Raw genomic sequence first — 25,427 nt, forward strand, 5'->3', positions numbered from 1 at the left:
TGCATAAAAATATAAATTATTTTCATGAAAATGTGTATATATATAAATGCATCTGATTCATTCTTAAATAAGATTCACATTTGAATGATAAAATGGAAAATGATAAATTTTTTGAAGATCTTATATTGGTATTACTTTAGTCAGTATCAATCACATATGCCTCATAGAAAATATATTGATAACAGTTTTTGTAAGTTTTATATATGGATTGTGTCTGTGTATAATGTTTTAAATGTTGGCTATATTAATGTTCATGCAAGGACACTTAAAGCAAGGCACAGATATATTTGTGGCATTACTTCATTGATTATAGTATCACGTAAAAAATCTGTAATATTTAACATCCAACAGGTTTTCCATTGTTTAGGAATAAAAAATAGTTGCACTTTCCAGCCATAGGATTGATGGTAATCAGTGATCTTGTGTAATTCTTATGTTATTCTTTACAATTGTAATTATAGTAAATATAGAATTTAAATTTGTCTTTTAATTAAAATAAAGACCATATTATGCATATATTACACAAATTTTATATCTGCTAAAATACAAGTAATATTGCAAACTAGAAATCATTATTATGATTTAGGATTTAAATTAACAAATATAAGATCATATAAGTATAAAAATATAATTAAGCAATTGAATGGAAGAAGCCACGCTTAATATACTTTCAACAGGATATCTTTTTTTTAACATGATGTGCGTTTTTTCAGTACTGCTTATTTTAAAACCAGACCTTTCTCAGTCTCCAATATTTGATTAATAATTATGAAGAAGATATATCTTCTTCATTCAGAATTAGATACATGTATAGTTTAAATGTACCATACAAGAAAAGAGAAATATATCATATAGAAGAAGTTATATTAAGGTAGGAAGTTATATCACTCTTTTTCTTTCTTATATCTCAAATTTTTTATAATAATATAACATAAAATGTTATATTATGTTATGATTATGCAGGCATATGATATATATGAGATGATAATAGATAATTGTTTCCAATCGAAATTTTTCTTTTTTCCGGAATTTGATCGGTATCATTCAACAGAAATGAATACTTTGAATTCCAATCTCGATTAAAAATATTTTCCAATTGTTCTCTTATACTTTCATGATTTTTATGGCCAACATCTTCAAAAACCGTCCCAATTCCTAAAAATTAAATAATAATAATGTTAAATAAGTACAAATAGTTATAAATTTATTTAAAGAAAATTTACCTGCTGTGTTTATAAAGTAATCACCAGACCAATTACTTGTACCTATGTACGCAGAAATATCAGTAACCATATATTTGTTATGATTGACTCTTGAAAATGGTATATTGTCTAATTCCGAAGAAGTGGGTACCACAAATCGTTTCTAAAAATATTAAAGTATATTTTATTTAATGTATAATTTTTTTATTTAAAAACAATATATTAGAATAACTCACATAGTACAAGAATACTCACTATTTCAATTTTGACATTTCTGTAACTATTTGTCAATTTTTCTAACGATCTAAGAAAGTAACTTTCAGATGCCCTCGAATGTTTCCACAGCGATATTAAAAGTTTGATCGTGACTTTACGCTCGATAGCAGCTGCCCTTAAAGCATTATCTATTACTGGCCAATATCTGGGGAAAAATGAAAAATGAAATTGAAAACGAATGAAATAAAATAATGTAACAACATTGTGAAATAATATAACAATGTAACAGAAATACTTACTTTACTTTTGGAGTATAAATGATCAAAGGAAAATAATCCATTACGGAAATGTAAATGAATTTTTCTGCTTTTTCTATGCAATGTAAAATGGCATCTATGTCGTTGCTTCTGCCACTGGGTGAAAATGGAGGTGGCGAACTCTGATAAGAATATATTATCATTATTAATAACATCGTACATATAATTTATTCATATTTTAATAACTTAATGGAACGATATACTTACAGCAATATACGTTTTGTATTTGTTACCCATTAAGCTAAAATTCATAGGATTATCAATATTTATTTTCGTATTGACGGAGTCCGGCCATGTTGGTGGTATTCTACCATCTTTGCCCAATTGCCAATAGATCTAAACGATAGAATGTATAAATTTCTAAATATCATATGCACATCGAATAGTAATTAAATTTATTTTATCTTTATAAATAACTAACGTCAAAAATCTTAGCATAGTCTGTCGCCAAACAAGAACAATTCAAAGCAATCAATCCAAGTTCTTTCACTTGCGTAAGAGATCGCCAATCCATGTTAGCCGAGCCAACATATACATGTTGTCTATCTATCAGCCATAATTTAGTATGAAGCACACCACCACCTAAAAGGCCGGCAAAATTTAAACTTCTTACCTGGAAAAAATAAACGCGCTTTTACGATCCTAATTATATTCTATTAAATAACATAAATGAAATAGAGCAGTGCGAAACGAAAGTTCAAAGTGCGCTCTACCGAGATCCGACACGTGTTATCGGCCCTTGAGTAAATCGTGACGAAGTAGAGAAAGTGGGTTAATAAGTAAACATAAAATTAGGTTGCACCCGCATAGTGATGTCCTCGTTAGGCATAGAAGAAACGGGTAGACAACGAAGTAATAGAAATTTACTGGAGTGTTCGTTAAACTGATCGGTAACGCTTCAATAGCAATCGTGCTTCAACGAACAACAGAACAAATGGAATCGAAGGACTCACTTGTGCGTGTGCTTTCTTAGTCAATATTTCAGTATCGACGTTCGGATACATATGAGAAGGCATATTTTGCGCTATCTTCAATGAAATTTTTCTATCACGGCCTGCTTCTATGAGCGCTTGGAATACTGCCTCGCCCTAAAATCAATGAACGTTTTCTAACATTATAAATGATAAATCTAATATGTAATATAAATATTAAAAGATATTACACAAATCGTTCATTGATATCTACCTCTTTTGCACTATCATCTGGATAAACTTCCTGTCTTCTCATGGTCCAATATAACGACGCTATCTCTATCGTATTTTCGGCCATTGCGATTAGATTCATCCAAGAGTCGTAGGTAGTCTCGTGTAACACCGTATTATTGCTATAATTCAATCCAATTGGTATAGATTCAACGAGAGATATACTACAGCTATCCATACAAGTTAGTTCGGCATCGATGCTCGTCGAATTTAATACGAATTTATCCGTGGCATGATCAAGAAGGGGTAACAGTACGACGAGAACGATGAGTATCAAGATAACCGTTATTGGTATGCAACTTGGTCTGCACCATCCTTGTGCACCCCACCTTTATTAACAATATAATTATACAAATAAGAAAATAATAATAATAATATAAAACATGAATGTGAATAAAAAAGAAATTTGCCCTTTTCTACAAAAAATAAATATAAATAAATAAATGAAAGAATAGGATTCATTTAATGATCGGCATCGTTATTACTCTTTATTACTCACTTCGCGTTAGTGAGAGGATCGTCTACGTCGGTTCGCAGCATGAATCCAGATTGGTCCCATAACTCTAAATCGTCATCACCTGCCGACGAATTAACGTCCAATCTTGCATTTTCAGAGACCGTCTGAAACAAGATTCCGATCGTAGAAAGGATTTTCATTAACGAAACTCATTGCGACAATATCATATGAAATGTACGTATGTAAATACATTCACATTTTCCCTGTTTCATGTTATTATTTATCATTATTATATTATATTTTACATTTTACATGCGGCAGCTTCGTCGTCGATCGTTTCGACGTTGATCGTTTTCGAGCGTCGATTCGTCGGTATTCTCGCTAATCGCGTTATCGTAATAACATGGTGATGCGCGCGTGCGACAGTAATGAGGTGATTGATAGAAACGGAGAAGGGGGAAAATGCATGTCAATGGAGCAAATGATTATAATGACAGATGGCGAGGCTCTGCTATGGGAAAAAGAATGGCTCTGAGAGCTTACTAATCGAATCTCTCGTTACACGACGGTAAATTAATTCGTTTTGGAAAATGTGTCGATGTATAACGTATGTATGCCACGTATATATATATATATGTACGTCGTCCAATGAACTCAAAAGGAAAACCTTTCACAAAATTTATTTAATTACGAATATGATAAAATGAATATTTTATTACGTTATTACGTTATGACTAAAAAAAAAAAAAAAAAAAGAAAAAAAAAAGAAAGGAAAAGACAAAAAGACCGTAAAATCTATTTATTTTTTCTTTTACAATTAACCAAAATATTTGAACCTTATTCTATCTTATTGTAAAATCAATTTTTACTAAACATACAATAACCCTTTTAACATAATCAAATTATGAGTATGACGTTCGCGTGTAAAAACGAAAGAAGAAAAAAAGAAAAAAAAAAAGGGAAAGAAATATAACGTCCACTTCATCTTTCCTTTACGATATTTAGAATGTTTTAACTTTTCTCAATTTTTCTAAGTAATATTTAATAAACTGTCTTATGCAATAATCTTTTCCAAATAAAAATTATAAATATGACGTTTGCGCGTAACATTTAAAAGTGAGGAAAAAGGAAAGTGTGAAAATAAAAGAGAAAAGTGACGTTCGTAATTTTTCTTTTTTTTTTTTCTTTTCCTTTTTCTCTTTTTTCTTGTTTATTTAGTTTTTTTTTTTTTTTTTCCTTTTTTTTTACAATAGCCAGAAAAGGTCTCGGTTCGTGAGCTCGATTTTCCACGGTACAATGTGCGAACGACAATGTGCTTATCGTTTTGCGCGAACGTATTGCGTAAGGCAGTTTAGTAAAAATGACTGCAAAAAGGAGGAGAGTCGATAGAACGACCGACTAGGAAGTCTGTCTGAGGCAGATAAACGAACGAAAGGATGAGTGATGTGTGAATGGAGCCTCGTGGTAAAAGAAAATGTCTACATTCTCTTTCTCTCTCTCTCTCTCTCTCTCTCTCTCTCTCTCTCTCTCTCTCTCTCTTTTTCTCTCCATCTATCTCATTCTTTCTTTCCTCAGAAAGTTCGTATTGAAAAAGATAAAAACGATGTTCCAATTTCGTCATCATCTACGGTCGTCGTCAATGGACGACATGAAATTTTTGTCTTCTAGCTCAATGGAACAATACATTGATTAGCAGGTTCGCTGATTCCGATACAAAGTAGGTCACTAACTCATTGTTTTTGCGTTTATTCCAAAATTATCGTATTAATAAAATAATCATGATTAATACAATTTTTTATTTTTTCGTTTGTTTTTTTCTTTTTATAATAATAATATAGATTATAATAATATTTATAATCTATACCAATGTTAAATAATAAATTTGATAAAGTAATATTTTCGAATAATTTTTTATTATATTTATTATATCAATAATGTTATTATATCAATTGGATTTAATAAAGTTGTACGTGTTTTTTGTTTATTTATATTAAATTTGTAAGTAAAATAATGAATATTTAAGATACATTGATAATTTTTATTATCCATTAATCGTATTTTGATTCTTTATTGTTCATTAAGTATAATAATTAATCATTTAATTTTAAAATCGTTTGTTTAATATTCATTTTTATGTATAATAAATCTTAGTAATACTTTGATTTTCGAAGAATAAGAAGATAAAATAGGGCAAAGAAGAGATTTCGAAAGTAGGTCAATAGCAAAGGTAATTTCTTTCGAAATTCATAAGAAAAATTGTTGTCGTGAGTTAAAAAAAAAAAAAAAAAAGAAAAGTAAGTAGAAGTTTTTCGACATTATCGCCAATATTTTTTCACGGTCCAAAGGAAAATGTGGCAACGCGGCACCTGGCACCGCGTTCAAATGTCAGTTTTCGAGGCTGATGCATATTTGATGAAGCTTTCTGCTTCATCGCGGTGGAGCTTCGGCAACCTTATCGATCTATTTTAATACATTTTGTCACGAAACGAAACCTTGGCCCGGTCGACTTCGAAAGGGAAAATGTGTCCTAAAACAAAAACTGTTCTAATCCTAATGTTCTAAATCAATTTGAAATGCGGTCGCATCTATGATTCCTCTCATATTTCTTCTTTTTTTTCTTCTTCTTCTTCTTTTTTTTTTTTCTTCCTTTCTGCGAAGAAACACGTTCCATTCGGGTTCTATTTTTAAATTCTATTACGACTTTATTTCATGTATAGTTACCAAGCTCGAAGTAATTACATCTCGTTCTACGTTGTACGAACCGTTTAATTATCAATCGATCGATTTTCGTCGAACCCTCAATTTCAAAATTGTTTCTCCGCCTGATGTTAAAAATACCGTAACCGTAATAACGCTCGGCGCAATATACGACGTTGGTGTATAACTTTGAAATTACGAAGAACGGACCGCCGAAAAATTGATAGCCCTAACGTACCTGTTACATACGCATAAGGAGGTATGTAAGTACGTACACACCTATAACGTGATAGTTTCAAGTGCGATGGGGTTCAAGTTGTTTCGGAAGGTCCGTGAGTAATAAAAATGTCTGGAAGTAATAAAATAGTCTCAACTCGATTCTCGAATTCGCGTAAACACGTATATGTGTATGTGTGTGTGTGTATGTATGAAATGGGAATTATTCTACGTTTCATTATCTCTCAATTTCAGTTACAATGAACAAACACGCGATTCTTTTTGATATATGTATATATTTTTCTTTTAATTTTTCTCTAATTTTTCATTCTCTTTTTTTTCTTGTCGTTTTATTTTTTCGTTTTTTATTTTTTGTTTTTTCTTGTTCTCTTTTGTTCTTTTTTTTTTTTTTTTTGTTTTTTTTTCATTACCAATCGAATCTCAAGAGATTTGGAATGATCGAACGTACGTTCGTACGTCCCGCGAGACGTCCAACGAGAATCGATTCGAATCGATATGGACAGATGATTAATGCTCACGAAGACAATATCCACGCTATTCCGTGAGAAATGATGCAGTCACTTTCTTCAAGGTTACCTTTTACGGGGAACACGAATGATGCGTTTTAAACACGCGATAATGCGGATCTCGCGATATATATATATATATATATATATATATATATATATATATACATACATACATATGTATATTTATGGCTACGTTCGCAAAATTCTCATTTCCCAACTTTTACATAGAACATTGTATCTACAATGAAATACATCGTCGTATCGTTTCTACAAAAAAAAAAGATTACAAATTGGAGTTCGAACCAATCGAACAGTAATTTTTCGATGTCGCGAGAGTATCATGCCAAGTTTTTCTTCTTCTTCGAAAAAGAAAGAGAATGAGAATGAGAGAGAGAGAGAGAGAGAGAGAGAGAGAGAGAGAGGCAGCCTCTCGAGAAAGAATTTTATCGGCCGGAACACGTATTACTTTCAACCATAAATATCGATAGTACATAAACGTCAATTTATTTCTTTATGCCGGCGGCATTAGGTAGATACACTCAATCCCCCCCTGCCCGCCCGGTCCCCCTTTTGGATGGACGTGAATACGAAATAGGAAAATAAAGGCGACGGATAGGATGTACTGGGGAAAATGCAAAAAAGCACTTTCTAGGTTTCCATAAATCATTTTCCAATTTCGCTAACTCGTGCTCGAGTGCATCTATCTCATATCTCTGACATCATCATCAAAAGGATTGATCGACAATGGAACGAAAAACAAGTGTTTTGCTTTTGGCTTTTCTTTCTTTCCATCTTTCCTTCTTTCTTTCTTTCTTTCTTTTTTTCCTATTTCGTTACTCATTCGTTTTATCATTGGCTTTCTTTTAAAATTTCATTTTTTCTTCAATGTACCAAAGGATCTTAGGAAGATTGATAGAAAGGGATTGAAGAGAAGCGTGATTAAGGGAATACTAATCGTCCCGAAGGAGTAAGATACGATATGTAATAACGACAATAACGGATTCCTCATTGGATATGGTATTATAATCACGAAACTAGAATGAATTTAAACCGTGTTTCACCGATACTATCTCATCGTCGTCCTTGTCGTCTTTGTCTTTGTCTTCGTCATCGTCGTCATTGTCGTCATTGTCGTCGTCATCATTGTCGTCGTCGTCGTCGTCGTCAGTGCCACGGGAATTGGTTTTGATACATCAGATTATACTGTTCTAAGAACGCATTGAACTGTTCGTGTCGATGAAGCTCGATGTAATAATACTTGGATGCCCGTAATTCTACGTTTCTACCTCTCCCTCCACCCCCACTATTCCTGGTCTCATGGGGTTTTTCGGACTTTCGTCCGTTCTCATTGCTTTCGATCATGCACCTTTTCGAAGATAGAAAGAGGGAGAGAGAGAGAGAGAGAAAGAGAGAGGGAATATGTTTGTACGCGTGAGCTCGCTTATATTAAGAAAAAAAAAGGAAAGACATGCCCCTAGGTCGAATCGATTATTTACCGGCGAACGATGTCGACGCACGGCATGCAACTTCGACACCTCTTATCTTCTCTCTCTCTCTCTCTCTCTCTCTCTCTCTCTCTCTCTCTCTTTTTCTATCTCTATCACGATAAATGCTGGCCCTTTTTCTCGAAAACTTTGGTGTAGGAAATAAGGAAGGTACGAAGAAAGAAAGGATCGATGGGAGAGACCGTCGCCAGAAATTTACCAATAATCTCTCTCGGGGGTGATTTTTATAGGATTAGTCGAACGATGGGTGCGTGACGCGAGAAATATTTAGGGCAATATCGAAAAAGAAAGAGAGAGAGAGAAAGAGAGAGAGGGAGGGTGAGAGCGAAAGAGAAAGAGAGAGCAGTGACTGAAGAAAAATACAGAGAGAGAGAGAGAGAGACAAAAAATAGGAGTAAACGAATAATTCTCTGTAGAGATTTAGATAATACGTGTTTCGTTACGTGTAATACACGTTACACGTTACAATTTTACGAGACTCTAGTTAACAAGTCTTGATTAAGGGCTTTCAAACTAAATTACATAACGACCGGATTTCTTGGGGGCTTCGATTTGTTTCCATTTATTTCGAATTATTGGATCGTATGAATATACCGTTATAGACATAGTATAAAGAAACCTATAATAATACTCTTTCCAAGAACACACGAACATTTTCGTAGTCCGCATTAAGAGATAATCAATGTTATTTCCTAAATTCGTTCGATGCGTTAAATAAAAAAGTTTCGATTGGATTTCTTAGAAAATGATTTCTAAGAAATAGATAAAAATAAATATAAAAATATTTCTTTGGCATACCGATAATTTGTGCTTGATTCTGGGTGTTCTGCTCTTCCTATGCGGTAACAGAACCACAACGTCTTGGTCCTTCGTCCGTGGTTCGGCATATTTCGGATACGGTTTGCCCGAAGACGTTCCTCGTACCGAAGTGGATGTCGATAGTGCGGTCGATCCACCCGCGGTCGAATATTTCGAATATGCAACGTTCGTTACATTATTGCTTCCGCCTCCGTAAGAAACGTTATGTGTATTGTTTACCTAAAAGACATATATAAAAGAGAAGGAAAAAAAAAAAAAAGAAAATTATCTCATAGAAAGAGAAAATTCCTTTCGATTAAATACTATTTATAGATTTAACATTATTTCCTTCGTTTTGTAATACTTTATCTTTATTCTGTTAATTACGATAGATAATACACATACACACACGAGGGAAGACAATGTAAACGCCTGCGTTGGAATCATCTTATCAGCTACACTTTGAGTCACGTATGACCGCGATCGTGTATATATGTATCGCTGACCTTGCAAAGATACTATACGTTACGTATATCGCAGCATTTCTATGAAGCTGTCGTTCAAACACCCACATACATAAGCGCCGATTATTTTTTCATATGACTTAGTTAGTAAAGAACATGCAATTATTTCATGCATTAAGATTATTGCGTTAGGAGTACAGAGAGAGAAAGAGACAGAGGGACAAAGAGAAAGAAAGTACATGCAGCTTTGTGGTTCATTGACTCAATGCTTTGGAAAAGGGACAAGTTGACTCGTTCGTAAGCATTGTGCTTCGAATCGAATACTCACGAAGATAATCGTCATTTTCATGAAAATATCACGTATGTTCTCTGATAATGATTTTTATCATGAGATAGAATACATAAATATATTATGAAGCGCGCACAAACAAGTGGAAAAGAAGAAGAAAAAAAAAAAAAAAGAATAGAAATAAATGTATAAACTACACCGACGACTATTTCCGCGTGTAAAAATGAAAGGTAAACAAAGAGTTAAGAGTCACACAACTGGCGACACAAATGAGCCATCTTTGAACTGAATGGGCGAGCGGGAAATTCAAACGCAACCATAAAGAATCAATGCTTAAAGATCTTTAGAGATGATCTTATCTTGTCTAACACTAGTAGTGTATATATATATATATATATATATATATATATATATATATATATTAATTCGATAAGAGATAGATGATATCATAATCAAATATGTTTACTTACACGTGCACATACGTATGAGATACATATAGATAGATCGATCGTGCATCGGATGAACTTACCTGTACGAGTATGTGACAAGCTTGCGAGGCTATTTGAAAGAGGCCATCCTGTAAATTTCTTCCAGTATTATCGGAAGTATCACTACCGCCTCTTTTCCAACCGAAGAAGGACATTCTGAAGAACGCGTACTCCTTCCGAAGTTAATGTTCAGGTTCTCTCGAAGACGAAATAAGTTTTCTCTTCGAATCAAAGCGCCGATCGAAAAGATCTCATCGAATTCGATCCTGCCTCCATATCGGCCAGAAATATTGATTTCTATCGGTGTGTATGTGTGTATATATGTGTTTGTGTGAGAAAAAGAAAAAGAGAGAAATAGAATAAGGAGGACACGTTTTTATATTCATAGCCATGCAAATTTATTCAGTTTGCTTTAACATTAGCGTGCGGATCGAGAGCGTACGATGAAATTTCCCGAGCATAAATTTCGATTTGAAATAACTTTCTATAGGTGCTATAGGTATATAGGTAGATAGATAGATATATATATATATATATAATTAAACGTTATCATTAATTGTATCATTAGGTATACAAATACAATAGGATGGGTATTAAACAGAGTACCCTTCGGAGATCATTCGTATTTGGAACGATCGGAAAAGGATTATCTATCGGCGAAACGTTCGTAAACAATAATGATTTCATAAAGTGGAACGCGAGAAAGAGAATAATGAAAGAGTAAAAAAGATAAGAAATAGGTCGTACGCACGTGTGATCCGTATCGTTCCGCCCTCCTGGCATGCTTTTTCACACACACACACTCTCTCTCTCTCTCTCTCTCTCTCTCTCCCCCTCTTTCTCTCTCTCTTTTTTTTCCTCTTTCTTTTGATCGATTCAGCACTCTAGCCTGGAGTAGTCCTTGATGACAGAATGATATCTTGAAAATCGAAGTACGAAATCGATGCTGTAGCAGGGAAATCTGACTCTCTCAGACAGGATGCACGTCGTCGTACGCTTCATTATCGATCACGAACGGGGTAATTGCTGTTGTTGCTCCGTTCCGTTTCTGTGTCTTTGCATGTGTGCGTGTGTGCGTGTGCGTTGGTATGTATATATGTATATATGTATATATATATATATATATATATGTATATGTATATATGTATGTATGTATATGTAGTACGAGTTATCTCACGGTGAAATCTTGGAGTCACTACGTTCTCTGCAGTCGTCGTCGTCGCTTAGGAAACACGCAGGCTGTGCCGTTGCATCGCCGCGAACAGTCACGAGCATCCTCGCTTTCGTCGTGTGTGCGTTGAGTTGAGACAGAAAGGGAAATATAGGAGAAGGGATGAGGAATGAGAGAGAGAGAGAGAGAGAGAAAGACAGAGAGACAGAGAGACAAAGAGAAAGAGAGAGAGAGAGAGAGAGAGAGAGAGAGGGAGAGAGAGAAACACAATGGAATTTCGGCGAAGGAAGGAATCCACGGTCGCGGGTGGGTCGAACCACTGTTAAACTCACCTACGATCCCTCGAGCTACCGCCAGCGGTTCTAGTTGCGGTGTCTCGAAGGTAAGAAGGGGATGTTTCAGGGGGTTGTGTCCCGCCAACGACGGACCTGCGCTCCAGGAGCTTTGCTTCGCGTGGCCTCGATACGTTTTCCAATAAATATACACAGGTTCAGAGAGAGAGAAAGAGAGAGAGAGAGAGAGAGAGAGAGAGAGAGAGAGAGAACTATAAAATGGGAAAGGGATGCAAAGCGACGAGAATTGGGCCTAGTCGTCTAGACTGTGGAATATTAGTCGTTCTCATAACTGACTAACGATAAAAGCTTGATATTGGTCTCTTTTCTTCTCCTTCTACCTCCCCTCTCGCCTCCTACCGTCCTTTATCACTCCTTCATTCTATTTCGTCTTTGTCTCCTTCGACGTTATTGAATAATGAACGAATATGACATTTTATCGTCTGTTACCATTCCGATCGTTGTTGCCCACGCTTTTGAAATAACGTCATCGTCGCAACGTATAATTGTACAGGAAAATACAAGATGGTAAGGACGGGGGTGGAATATGTAGAACCATACTAGAATTCTAGACGAACGATATGTCGTCGTCGACAATGGTTTGTCTTTCTCTCTTTCTCTCTCCTCTCTCTAATATATATATATACACACATGTCGTTTTCTTTCTCCTATGTCTCGCTAATAAATATTTGCAATGGGAATTCAGTAGAGTTATTTCTATTATTAGTTTTCATTGGAATAGGATTAAAAGGAAACGTTTCTCCTTTCTCCTTTTCTTTTCTTTTTTCTTTTATCTTTTTTCTTCTTTTTTCTTTTCTCTTTTTTTTTTTAATCGTACGCCAAATATACGAGTCGCATAAAACGATTGACATTTAATATGAAATAATCATCGTAACGTTATCATTCGCCCTGAACAATTATAACATTTGATTTGAAAAAATATATTGTAATTTATTTGAAAATTTTGTTATATTCGTACGAAGCTATATGAAAAAAAAAAAAATAAAAAAAAATAAAAAAAAAATCAGAACAAATTCGATTGGGGAAGACCGATCGAGCGAATAATTTCACGATGATGCTAATACCACTTGCTGATAGATCGCGCTACGATCGTTTTGCAAAGTACCGAACATGTTACGCGCGCGGGTTACTTCCCTGAAAACACACACACACACACACACGCACGCATGCACGCACGCAACGTACACACATACATACATACACATGCACAGATACATATATACATGGATACGTCTTGTTTGAGGCCACACCTCTGTTCATTTAACCAACTATATAGCCCGCGCCAATTTCCGATAAAAAAGAAAACGAAAAAACGAAGAACGGTACAATGTTAATCGATATTATTTTATCGATACTACAACCGATAGGGGTTTATCGGAACAAATTGAAAACAATCGCGTTTCTCATCCGACGTCGTTACCGCTCCGACTCTTGTATTGTTCTATAGTATCTTGATATTTTGCATTTGCAAATCAAACAAAAAGACAATAGCTTTTTATCATCGAGCATAGAAAACTCATAAGTTTGCAATGTTGCAAAATACCGTGTAGAAACGAAAGGAAGGAGATATATACGAGGCATCGATAATTACAGGGAATGTTTCTTTCGTAATCGATTAAAAGGTCGAGTCGAAAGCGAGATAGATTAAATCACACGATGTATTATCGAAATTATTATATCTTATTTTCATTAAATTATATACCTCGTATATAATTTAAAATATATATAAAAAAATATATATATATATATAAATGTATAAGAAATTAATGATTAAACCTAACAATTATTCTTATATACAGATACTTATATATATATATATATCTTATATACAGATATAAAATATATATAAATGTATTAGAAATTAATAATTAAACTTACCAATTATTCTTATATACAATAAATGAAATATACAGAATATATGCAATATTTTCTATGAAAAGAAAAGAACCAAAAAAAAAAAAAAAAAAGACCAAGAACAAAAAAGAATTAAAATAAAAATAAAACGACGTTTCACCGCAATCGTAAGAAAACATTTTCGAAATTCGAACGGCTATATATTCTCAAAGAATAAATAGGGAATCCGCAAATAAACGAAAAAAAAAAAGAAAAGGAAAAGAAAAGAAAAGAAAAGAAAAGAATCAAACTACTATTCGAATCTTGTATACATCGTCCGAATGCGCCAACCGAATCGGCGTATTACGCACCGCTATCAAGAATCTCACGAATTTCTCCGGTTTCCTTAGTTAGCCAACAAAAGGCAGAGAAACCAGCGTGGCAGTAACGGCAGCAGCCAGGAGCCAGCAACATCCGTCCGATTCCATCTCTTTCGCATTAGATGCACTCTCGGCCGTGGCTCGATCTCGCAGGTATTTTCTTCGAGCAACGAGTTCTTCGTAAAAGAGAGAAAAAAGGAGATATAGAAAGAAAGAAAGAGAGAGAGAGAGAGAGAGAGAGAGAGATAGATAGAGAGAGAGAGAGAGAGAGAGAGAGTAAGAGAAAGAGAGAAAGAGACAGTGGTTTTCAACCTTGGGCTTCGTTTTTCCGTGGTAACGGCGGGTGGCCCTGAAACTCGCCGGTATACCCCCACTTCAGGGCTCGTTTGATAAAGCAAGGCATGGGAAGGAAGGAGCCGAGGGCTTCCGGAAACGCCCGAACACGGTCTCTTGGCCTTTTCCACGAGCGATCGAGCGACGCCCTTCCCCCTCTCCCCTCTCGCCACTTCCCCCACCCATTTCCACCCCCGCCGGTATCTAACTCTCATTCGGTTTCTCCGCGTGTACCCGACGTTTTTCCCACCATCGCTTTGCTTGCTAGCCCCCAAGAGTAATAGTAGTAGTTATAGTAGTAGTGTAGTAGTAGTAGTAACAGTAGTAGTAGTAGTAGAATAGTAGTAGAGTAGTAGTAGTAGTAGTAGTAGTAGATGCTGCTGCTGCCGCCGTCGTTGCTTTTCCCCCTCTTTTCCCTTCTCACCCAAAGTCGTCGTTTTCCATTCGGTGGCGGCGACGACGGCGGCGGTGGCGGCGGTGGCGGCGGCGGCGGCGGCGGCAACGACGACGGTGGCGATGGTAACAGCGGCGGCGGCCATGACTCGTGGCGGCTCGGCAAGCTTCGTCGAACGCTCTCGCCTCCTCCCTTCGTCGTTGGCTAAACGTCCGTCGTCGTAGTCCTCGTAGAGCCGCCACCGCGAGCGCTCCTAAAGAGAGAAGATAAAGGGAGTGAGAGAAAGAGAGGGAAAAAGATTCACTGCGTACGGGCGAAGAGAAAGAGAGAGAGAGAGAGAGAGAACGAACGAGAGATATAGAGAAAGAAAGAGAGAAGGTGGAAAGACGAACGAAGAGAGATAAATAGGTAGTTACTTTTATTGTGGTGGGAGAGAAAAAGAGAGAAAGAGAGAGAGAGAGAGAGAGAGAGAGAAAGTAAAATATACATAGAGAAAATAAGAGGGTACGAGAAAGAAAAGTGGGGACAGAGGAGTGCAAGAGAAAAAGAACGAGAAAGATAAAGATAAAGATAAAGAAAGAGAAAAAGAGAGAGAGAGAGTGATACTCGCAAGAGATCAAGTAAACGACGACTATACGTCATAGGCGAGTACGCGCGTGGCGATATACGAACTATACCCGTGGCATCTTCTCTCTTGATACTTAAACTGGTGGTGCGCTTTGAAGCCGGTCGCTTTATATGTTGTTGTTCGTGCGCTTGGAATCCGTTACGACGACGAGTTCTTCTCGTGGCGTTTCTCCCGATCGGACGCCGCCATTGTTATCGTCCGCGTTTGAGAAGAGAAGACGACGCTCGGTCGCGTCCTAGTCTGTATCTTCTTTCTAAATTTGCCATTTCTGTCATCCCTTCATCCATCCATCCATCCATCCATCCATTCATCCTGTCTTTTTTCATCATCGTAATTCCACGAAGTAATTAATTTTTACATTTCCTTTTCTTTTTCCTTTTCTCTCTCTCTCTCTCTCTCTCTTTTTTTTTTTCTCTAATTTTTTCCTTAATACAGAGAAATTAAAGGAAAGATCGTAGAAAAGGAAAAGCGAAAAAAAAGTAATACACGCAGGCACACACACGGAGAGAGAGAGAGAGAGAGAGAGAGAAAGAGAGAGAGAGAGAGAGAGAAAATATACACGAACACGGGGGAAGAAAAAAGCCGGCTCATGGTTAGCACGCCGATTATGACGAGGAAAAAGTGTACTACCAACGAATAACACGCCTCCCCCGTTTTTTTTTTTCCCTCCCTCTTTCTTTTCCCCGACCCTAACGATCCCTCGTTCCTACGCCTTTGCGCGTTTGACAGGTGCGTTCGAGACGCGCGTGAACGAGTAAGAGAAAGACAGAAATAAGGGACGATAAGATCAGTTAAGAGAGAGAGAGAGAGAGAGAGAAAGAAAGGGAGTAAGAGATATTCAGGCTCCTCGACACTTCGTGCAGTTTTATTGTTTTCCTTCTGCTAGTATTTGGAAGGGGAGAAAAAGAGAGTGTGTGTGTGTGTGAGAGAGAGAGAGAGAGAGAGAAAGAGGGGGGGGGGAAAGAAAGGTCGTGAGACCGAGAAATAGAAGTGAAAGAACGAGAGAGCCGATCTTCCTCTCGTCCTTACTTGTCCTTCTTGTCATCGTCATCGTCATCGTCATCGTCGTCGTTGAATCAACCCTGGCAATTTTCGTTGGGCATTAACTAATCGCATTAATATATATATATATATATATATATATATATATATATATATATATATATATATACATTTAGATACATAAAGATTACTACGATCGGTTGTTTCTTTTACTCTTTACGAGAAGAGGAAGAAAAAGAAGGTTGGAAAGGTTAAGAAAGTTTTATAATAAGAAAGAGAGATAGAGAATAAAGAAAAAAAGGAAAAGGAACCAGCAGTGGGCTCTCGTGTACACAAAGTGTCCAGTGCATTATGTGATTGTTTTCCCAGCGACGCGCTTTCCTCGGCCACCGGTGATCGATTCGAAGAGCGTGAAGGTTAGTTCCTCTTTGTGCTTGAGTACTCTACCCATCTACTCTCTTTTTTCTGTCTCTATTTCTCTCTCTCTCTTTCTCTCTCTCTCTCTCTCTCCCTCTCTCTCTTTATTTCACTATTTCTCTTAGTACAAGGAAAAGGATCGACAGAGGAAGAGAGAATAAATAAATACATACATACATAGATACATACATACATACATACATACATGCATATATATATATATGTATATATTTGTATGTTGGTGTGTATGTGTGTGTGTGTGCGTCGATAAATCGATGAATTTCCGTTCGCAAGCGTGACCATTAATAGTCGCTTGAGTATTCAAGACCATGTGCGTACAGCTTTTCTATTTCCTTTTCTTTTCCTTCTTTCCTTTTCTCTTTCTCTTTCTCTTTCTCTTTCTCTCTCTCTCTCTCTCTCTCTCTCTCTCTCTCTCTCTCTCTCTTTCTCATTTTTTTGCGCTTGAATTTTCGACCATTCAAGACTGCTCTTTTTCTATTCTTTTCTTTTTTTGCTCTTTCTATCTCACTCTCTCTTTCTCTTTTTCTTAGAGGGGAGAGGGTTGCAAGTTTCGCGCCCCTTCGCTCCGACCTCCTGAGATCGTCCACAAGGGGACGCTTACTGTGCGACTTCTTTGGCCTTCTTTGTCCTTTTTGGTTTTCTCTTAGGTTCTCATCCGAACTTATGGATGGATGATCCTTGAATTAATCGAATTTGAATTTTTCTCTCGAAAATCATTGAAAAATTGTTCTCATATGTTTATACAGGATGTGATCATGTACATATGATCAATCGTTTATCAAAATCCATAGAATTGATCAGATTTCGTATATTTACTTGTATTCCTTTTTTTTCCCTTTTTTTTTTTTTTTACAAATAATTAAAATTACAAATTATTATGAAAGATGCTTCAACTTAAAAAGATAGTTCCATTTATTTATTTATTTATTATTTCATTATCGCAAATTAAAAATGTTGATAACCTGGTCAGTTTCACGTATTATACATAAATACATATTTCAAAATTGGAGAAATCATGGAATAATATTTAAAATGTAAAATCTAATAAATGTTTGTATTTTTATATATTGTATCTACTTACATGATATAAGATTTGTGCTTTTTATTTTTACGTACGATAATATATACGAGAGATAGAAAGAAAGAGACAGAGAGAGAGAGAGAAAGAGAGAGAGAGAGAGAGAGAGAGAGAAAGAGAGATAGAGAAAGGGAGAGAGCATAAACGTTAAAATCGAATTGAAGAATTTTTCTAATGTTTTTCGTATTAATTTCAGAACAATAAACTTATCGATTCGATTTTGTGATAAGTATAGAAAAAAATATATCAATTTTATCGTTAATATCCACATCCATATAACGTAATTACCTAATTAAAACAATTTACATTTATAATCGAGGGGCAGGTGTTTCGAATATTACCCGATGCGCTCGAGGAAACACGAAGTCGGTTGTTAAGATATACCTACCTGCCTATCTTCGAAAGTAGTCGTTATAAAAGTATTCGAAATTCTACAGACTCAGGATATTTGAGCACCTTTCCTCTTTCTTTTTTTTTTCTCCTTTTATTGTTCATTTCTTTACCTCGACTAATTCGATTCTCTTCTAATTTCGATCATTAGAACGATCGTTATCTACGACCAATCAACATTATGATTCCGACATGCAAAGAATTTAAAGTAAAATAAATCATCGTCTATCAGAAGCTTTTATTATTTCATCTAATTCTTAATTTCTTATCATATCTCGATGATGATGATGATGATGATGATGATGATGATGATGATGATGATGATGATGATGATGATGATGATGATGCTGATGATAATGATGATGATGATGATGGTGATTATTAGAAAAATATATAAATAGTCTCCACTCCAAATTCAGAGCGCATACGTCGATCCGATTACCGGTTTAATTATGAATTTTTCCATCGAGCAAGCCGACGATAGTCGGATACTTGATCCGTAATTTACGGCACGGAATTCTGTTATTTGCTCGTAATAGAGAGAATCGTATATGAGCATACGGGAAATATGTATATAGAAATACGCGACGTATGTAAATACATACGTACGTACGTAGATGCATATACGTATTATGTAGAGACGCACGAAATATTTGATATGGTTTCGCCTTGATTCTCGAAATTCTCTCTCTCTTTCTCTCTCTCTCTCTCTCTCTTTCGCTCTCTATTTCTTTCTTTCTTTCTTTCTTTCTCCCCTTTATTCTCTTACGAATTTTCGAATTGTTTGATTTTTCATATCGCGTCATTTAAAAAAAAGAAAAAAAAAAAAAAGAAAAAGAAATAAATTCCGTTTTATTCATTCATAATATAACTAATATATTTTTGATATTTAAATGATTCTATGCTAAATAAGAAAGGCAAACTCTTTTTGCCGTGGGGGAAAAACGTGTAAGTAACAAGGTTATATCAATTGCATAGGAGACAATAACAAGCTGGACAAAAGCCATCTGTGTCACTTACGTAATGCATGTCGATAGATATCGACGTTTATGACATGTACATATATACCTTCAATTCACTAGCAATTATTCATATAGTAGGCGTACGTTAGTCCTTTACTGAACCTAATAAAGTTCACTATACCCATATTTTCTTATTGCTGGAAAAATCGCTTCTGTTTTCCAATATAATTTTATATTAGGATCGATTACTTTGAATAATTGTTATTATTATGTTCCCCATAAATTATCGTTCAAAATCAAAGTCATACTTTTTTTATTTAAATTTATTATATATTTATATAAATATTTAAGAATAATTTGAATTATTTGAATGATTTGTTTGATAGAACGGGAATGGATTATCTCATTTATCAATTATTAGCAATGATTCCTTCCTTCCATAGAGAACTTTTTTAAAATGAATAGGCTATAGGTTGTTCAACACCTGGCATTCATTGGTATCATTGTAATATGAAAGAAAGGCATTCTATTGCTATACAAAAGGGAAAATTTTCGATTACGATCGACCGCTGTTTCCTCTTTTTCTCCCCCTCTCTCTCTTTTTTTCTTTCTTTCTCTTTGGTAAAGGAATCATGCTGGCACATAACAAAAAGCATAATAATCAATTTCCAAGCGTAGGACCAATTAGAGTGGACGATGCTCGAGCGTGTCATTAGAGGATTTAGATATATACGTATCTAACGAATCTCGGTGCTTGGTAATCGTGTTCCTATAGAAAACTCAATAATGTTACGAGTGTCGTTTGTATCAAAGACGAAGAAGGAAGAAAAAGAAAAAGAGAGAGAGAGAGAGACAGAGAGAGAGAAAATTACAGAGGTAATCAGGAAAAACTCGAGAAATCTTGAAACGAGGTCAACAATCTTTAACGTGTCGAGAGGTTTCTTTAAAATGATTATAGATACACCCCGTAAACCATATTTCAATTTGTCAAGAAAAAAGATCAATATATATATATATATATATACGTACGTACAATAAATTTGTATATATTTCTCACTGAGATATATAGAGTACATTATAAAGTTTATTGTTATATCGCTATCGAAATAAATTTTCCCTATTCTTCGGTAGAATAATGTATTTGCGTGTTCTATGCATGCTCCAGCGAAGTGCGCTACGTTAATCGAGTTTTTCGACGATAAAGGCGTTACGTGTCGTGATTCCGCGTGGGTGTCTCACGCGTACGAAGCTTCTTGTCGCTTCATTAAGATACACGACCAGCTTAATGATCTCTATGGAGATTCAACATAGGAGAAACTCACTCGACAATGAACACGAAGCCTTTACCGGGTAACAACGAGTTAAGAATCTTTGAATGAGCTCACTCGACTGTGATCAAGCAAAGGGGAGATTGACATTTTTCATTTGACTTTCTACCACTCTCAATCTCGATCCTCCTCTTATTGTTTCTTCATTTGTATTATATATTATCTATAAATTAATTCATCTTTATTCGTTGATTGACCTTTCTTTTTTATTTTTTCTCTTTTTTTTTTTTTTTTGTCATATTTACTTTCGAAATTAATAATTAACGTTATAATCTTTTTCTTCTTTCTTTCTTTTTTTTTTCCTTTTTTTTTTTTTTTTAATCAAGCATAAAACATAAATTAATTGTATGTAACGTAGAAATTAATTAATTTTAAGTACCACTATCGTCGATTGAATAATTTTTTTTATTACTTCAGAACTATTTATCGACGTCACGTACTTTTTATTTCATTGAACATAAAACGTATGAATTAATTGTCATTTGACAATATATAACGTATGAACTAATTAATTTTTAAGTATCATGACGAAGATATCGATCGAGCCCTTTTTTATTATTTCGAAGTCTCCTGTCAACATTACAATCTTTTTCTTTTATTGAATATTAAATCTATAAATGAATTGTAATGTATGTAGCGTATTGATCATTGGTCAAATTTTTTATATTACTTTCAACATTAAGTTCTCTTATCAAAGAAAAAACATATATATTTTATTAATTGTACAATGTATAAACTAATTAATCTTTACCAGCAAGTTATCGATCGATTACCTTTTTTTTTTTTTTTTCTTTTTTTTGCTGCCATAGAATCACTCATCAGCGTTACATCCTTCTTTTATCGGATAAAACAAAATATCAATTAATTGTAACGCGCATGTAACGTATGAAGTAATTAATCTTAAACAACACGTTATCGTGCGGATCAAATTCTTCTTTCGTTACTTTGGATTCACGTTACGTTCGCGTTACCTTTTTTTTTCTTTTTTTTTTTTTTTTTTTTTTTTAATCAAACAAAAGTACAAAAAGACGACGTAACTTATCATTACATTGTTCTTCTCCTCGTATTTATCTGAAATCATTCGATTTCGCGTCATAAATATACACTCGGATCATACGTATATATACACTAACTATCTATTATCTATAACGTTTCTATCTCTAATTTATATTTTGATATAGGTTACACGTTACACGTTACTCGACTATAGATAAGAGAATACAATGGATTAAGTTGGTAAATCGCAACGGGAGTAAATGCGAATCACTCTTAAACGTGCATAACACACTTACGCATTGGCGGCGAATGGCACGTTTCATTTGTTGGAATTAAGATTGAAAGGTACCGGAAAGACGGTAGATACAATTCTCTTAATATCATATACCTCGTAACCAGTGATGATCGTAAATGATCATAGAATTGTGTTTCTTCTATCTATCGTGTCTTTTCGTTTTCATTAATAAATTTCAAATTAACGTGATTAATTTGTTCGAATTTTATCGAACATCGTTTTAACGTTATACACATATATTATGTGTTAAATATTTAATTATAACGAATACATTAAAATAGCATATATCTTATCTAATCTTATCTCTAAGAAAATATTGTAAGTTAGTTCGAATAAATTTTAATAATTTGATTAAGTATTAAAGCGAATCAATGAAAATTCTTCAATGAGTCATATTCTCGAATGAAACAAATAATTAAAATATATATGATGGAAATGTACATTTGTAAAAGCATCTTTTTTTTTTTCTCGTTTATGATATATTCGACTAAATGAGATTTTTAAGTAAAGTTATATGTATGTATGTTAGTATATACATAGGTGTATTGTTGGGTTTATGCTGGTTCGTTTAATCAACGCATAAAAAGAGAAGAATAGAATCAGGAATGTAGAAACAGAGAGAGAGAGAGAGAGAGAGAGAGAGAGAGAGAGAGAGAGAGAGAGGAAGAGAGGAAGAGAAAAAGAAAGAGAGGAAAAGACAGGAAGAGAAAGCGCTGTCTCTAGCATGGTCATAAACAAAACTTAAAGAAACACCGGCATGGTACTTAACGAAGCAGAGTCGTACACGTGTACTATGATAAATAATGCATCCCTCGTCCCTTCCATTCACGTGGCAGAAAGCAGTAGGTACATACGTGGACGGTGCATAGTCCGGACATATGTATGTAGTTTTAAGCCCGATCGAGAGAAGAGCTCGGACGCGTCCATAATAGACGTGCCTTTCACGATGTAAAAATCTTCCTAACTCGCATATCTATCCCTTTGTTTCCTAAGTACAAGTGTATAATACTCGTTTTCTTCTCGCGATTATTATTGCTCGTTCTTTTTATTATTATCAATTTCTGTGGTTACATGAACGCGCGCTCGCGCGCTCTATCTCTCGTTCGTATGTGTTTGCGGCAGAATACTTTATACGAATATATTGGTATTTTTCGAAAAATTGAAATTCTATCTTCAAGATACAATCGTTTCTTGTCTGACGATTTAAGTGAAATTCCATTGGAAGTTTTAAGGTGCGTTTATTATCTCCGTCGAAAGGATCTTTTAGAAAAGGTAAAAATCGTAAAGTACGTTTTATCGACCTTTATATTTTCAGTACTTCTTTTTCTTTTTTCTTTTCCATTGACGTAGATACACGTAGGACACATATGCTTGGGTATTATTCCGAAGCGACATTTTTATCGAAGACAGAAGTTAGTTCGCTCGTTGGAAAGGCCACGGTGGTCTCGTTCCGATGCGTTAAGTAGATACTTGTGAGGAAGAAGAAGAGGATAAGAAAAAAAAAAAATAAGAAAAGAAAAGTCAAGCTGATAAAGAGAAAGGCTATATAGCGGAGAAAAGAAATGGTAAAAGAAGGGAATGTGAAAAAGTCCGAAGTATGTACGATCGATGAATAAATCATTTCGATAACCTAACAGAGCGCACATCAGGACCGAGAGTTTATCGCATTTGCTCGAAATGAGTCGTGTCTAATCGGTGCTCGATCCGCGTATACACGTTCCTCTTTTAACCGCTTAACCATTTAACGAATCTACTCATTCCGAACGATAATGAACTCATCAAAATCGTCCGCGACGAAAACCGACATGTAAACACATATATACATACATACATACGCGCGCGCGCACACACACATATTGATACATGTGATAAAGGGGAAGATACAGACCTTTCTTTATTTTTCGTACGTAGAATTTTTTGTTACCGAATGAAAAAGAAAGAACTAGACGATTTTTCACGTCCCTTTCTCTCTCTCTCTCTCTCTCTCTCTCTCTCTCTCTCTCTCTCTCTCTCTCGAAATGTCAACGTCGTTTCGCGTTTTATTCGTTGGATCTTCGACGTTGACGAGAAAAGAAGAAAGGACTTTTCCTTTATCTTTTATTTAATACCTTTTGTTAATCGTTTTTTTTTCCTTTTTTTTTTCTTTTTTCTTTCTTTCTTTTTTTTTTTTTTTTTTACAGTGCCAAAAAATTTCTCCCTCTGGCACTAGATTGATTTTGTTAATCGAAGAAGAAAAAGAAGAAGAAGAGGAGTAGGAGTAGGAGGAGGAGGAGAAGGAGAAGGAAGAGGAGGAACGACTCGTGTCATTGATTTAGTTCGATTGCGTCTACGACATTTTTATTTTTATCATGGACTTTTATCGAGCGATAAGGAATAAAAAAGAAAATGAAAGCAAAAATAAACAAGTCGTCACGGGATTGAACGTGTATGTATAGAAGCGTTGTATACATAATTACGATATATCAACATTATTGACCGGGCGACGAAGATAAAATCGGCCGTTTAAATTCTTGGCAATAAGTCTAATGGAAACGTCAAAGATTATTTCATTCGGGTAACTCAGCAATTTGCTGACGGTCATCTCCGTATTACACCCCGCGAAAGTTAGAGATTGGTATTGATTCATGCGCGCGACACAGAAGCCGTCAACAAAGATACTATTTTCCCTATCTCTTTTTCATTCTACACTCGTCCGGAAAACACTAGAAATTTCACGATTTATTTACGCGTACTAATCAATGCCTCTTTTTATAAACGAAGCTCTTCCATACTTCGAGTTAATCCTTTTAATCATAATTATAAATTAATAATAATTATATTAAATATAATTAACGAGCGACTAATAAGCATCGAATCTCTTCAATATTCTTATAAATATTTTCCTTTGGATTTATGTTTAATAATCGATCATTGATTAATAAATAAATGTATATTTTTTTTTTTTTTTTAGTTTTTTTTCTTTCTTTTTTTTTCCATGCGAAATATTACAACTTTTTGTTATATATCTTATTGAAATAGAGTTAGAAATTATTAGTTGTATCTATCCGCTTTTTTTTTATTTTTTTTATTTTTTTTATTTTCAATTTACGTCAATTAAGTGTTACTACTACTATTTTATCTAGTACATATCACTCAAAAGATATCGATACCACTAACGAATCTCGATATTCCCGTAGAAGAGTTATAGTGGAAGACTTTGTATATACATCGAGTGTACACATATATCTATACCTATATCGCCATATACGTTATGTTTCTATTTGGTTTCGATGAATTTTAACGACAAAAAAGGGAGCGAACGATAGAAAGAGAGAGAGAGAGAGAGAGAGAGAGAGAGAGAGAGAGAGAGAGAAAACAAATAAAATGGTAGATGCAACCAATGCGTACGGGGTTTCGACCCTTTTCGAATCGCTCGCCAAAATGCTCTACAAAATATCGAATACATCTGTTATAGGAAATATTTGT

At 34.8% G+C, this 25,427-nt stretch overlaps 2 protein-coding genes and 1 long non-coding RNA gene across 13 annotated transcripts in view; 1 reads left to right on the plus strand and 2 right to left on the minus strand.

Annotated features, from left to right (window-relative positions):
* Positions 1-103: 103 nt before the first annotated feature.
* LOC124425815 (5'-3' exonuclease PLD3-like) lies at positions 104-12,455 on the minus strand. Of its 6 annotated transcripts, none has more exons than XM_046966730.1 (12): positions 11,133-12,455; positions 10,423-10,678; positions 9,141-9,380; positions 3,437-3,558; positions 2,921-3,266; positions 2,689-2,823; positions 2,157-2,348; positions 1,943-2,071; positions 1,718-1,857; positions 1,458-1,623; positions 1,224-1,365; positions 104-1,155 (listed from the first exon to the last, which is right to left on the minus strand). In XM_046966730.1, the coding sequence occupies exons 2-12, from the start codon at positions 10,534-10,536 to the stop codon at positions 956-958; spliced, it is 1,926 nt and encodes a 641-aa protein (XP_046822686.1). In that variant the 5' UTR covers positions 10,537-10,678; positions 11,133-12,455; the 3' UTR covers positions 104-955. The 6 variants fall into 6 exon arrangements, with proteins under 6 accessions (XP_046822686.1, XP_046822687.1, XP_046822688.1 ...); XM_046966731.1 differs by having other exon boundaries at positions 11,129-12,455; XM_046966732.1 differs by having other exon boundaries at positions 11,885-11,903.
* A 1,583-nt stretch (positions 12,456-14,038) lies between these two features.
* Positions 14,039-14,645, minus strand: LOC124425604. Its single transcript, XR_006942545.1, has 2 exons — positions 14,431-14,645; positions 14,039-14,294 (listed from the first exon to the last, which is right to left on the minus strand). It is a non-coding gene; the product is annotated as an uncharacterized LOC124425604 (long non-coding RNA).
* LOC124425603 overlaps positions 14,172-25,427 on the plus strand; it is a 46,769-nt gene continuing 35,513 nt past the window's right edge. The window contains exons 1-2 of one of the 6 annotated variants that reach the window (XM_046966152.1): positions 15,208-15,253; positions 16,652-16,891. Coding sequence is in view for 1 of the 6 variants with exons in the window: in XM_046966150.1 (XP_046822106.1) it covers positions 24,311-24,387 (77 nt within the window). In the remaining 5 variants the exon portion in view is untranslated. Of the gene's footprint in view, positions 14,272-15,191; positions 15,254-15,323; positions 15,712-16,651; positions 16,892-24,221; positions 24,388-25,427 lie in introns of those variants that run through there. The other 5 variants (XM_046966151.1, XM_046966156.1, XM_046966154.1 and 2 more) reach the window with 5 other exon arrangements.

Source organism: Vespa crabro, chromosome 7 (assembly GCF_910589235.1).
Source record: "Vespa crabro chromosome 7, iyVesCrab1.2, whole genome shotgun sequence".
Classification (NCBI taxonomy): domain Eukaryota; kingdom Metazoa; phylum Arthropoda; class Insecta; order Hymenoptera; family Vespidae; genus Vespa; species Vespa crabro.

What these genes read in the sequence shown, in the direction of transcription:
- LOC124425815 (XM_046966730.1), bottom strand. Translation starts at nt 10,536, where the DNA reads ATGTCCTTCTTCGGTTGGAAAAGAGGCGGTAGTGATACTTCCGATAAT. An exon ending in CTAAGAAAGCACACGCACAA is followed by an intron (nt 2,349 to 2,688) that starts GTGAGTCCTTCG and finishes TATTTTTTCCAG; the next exon opens with GTAAGAAGTTTAAATTTTGC. An exon ending in GAAATGTCAAAATTGAAATA is followed by an intron (nt 1,366 to 1,457) that starts GTGAGTATTCTT and finishes TAATATTTTTAG; the next exon opens with AAACGATTTGTGGTACCCAC.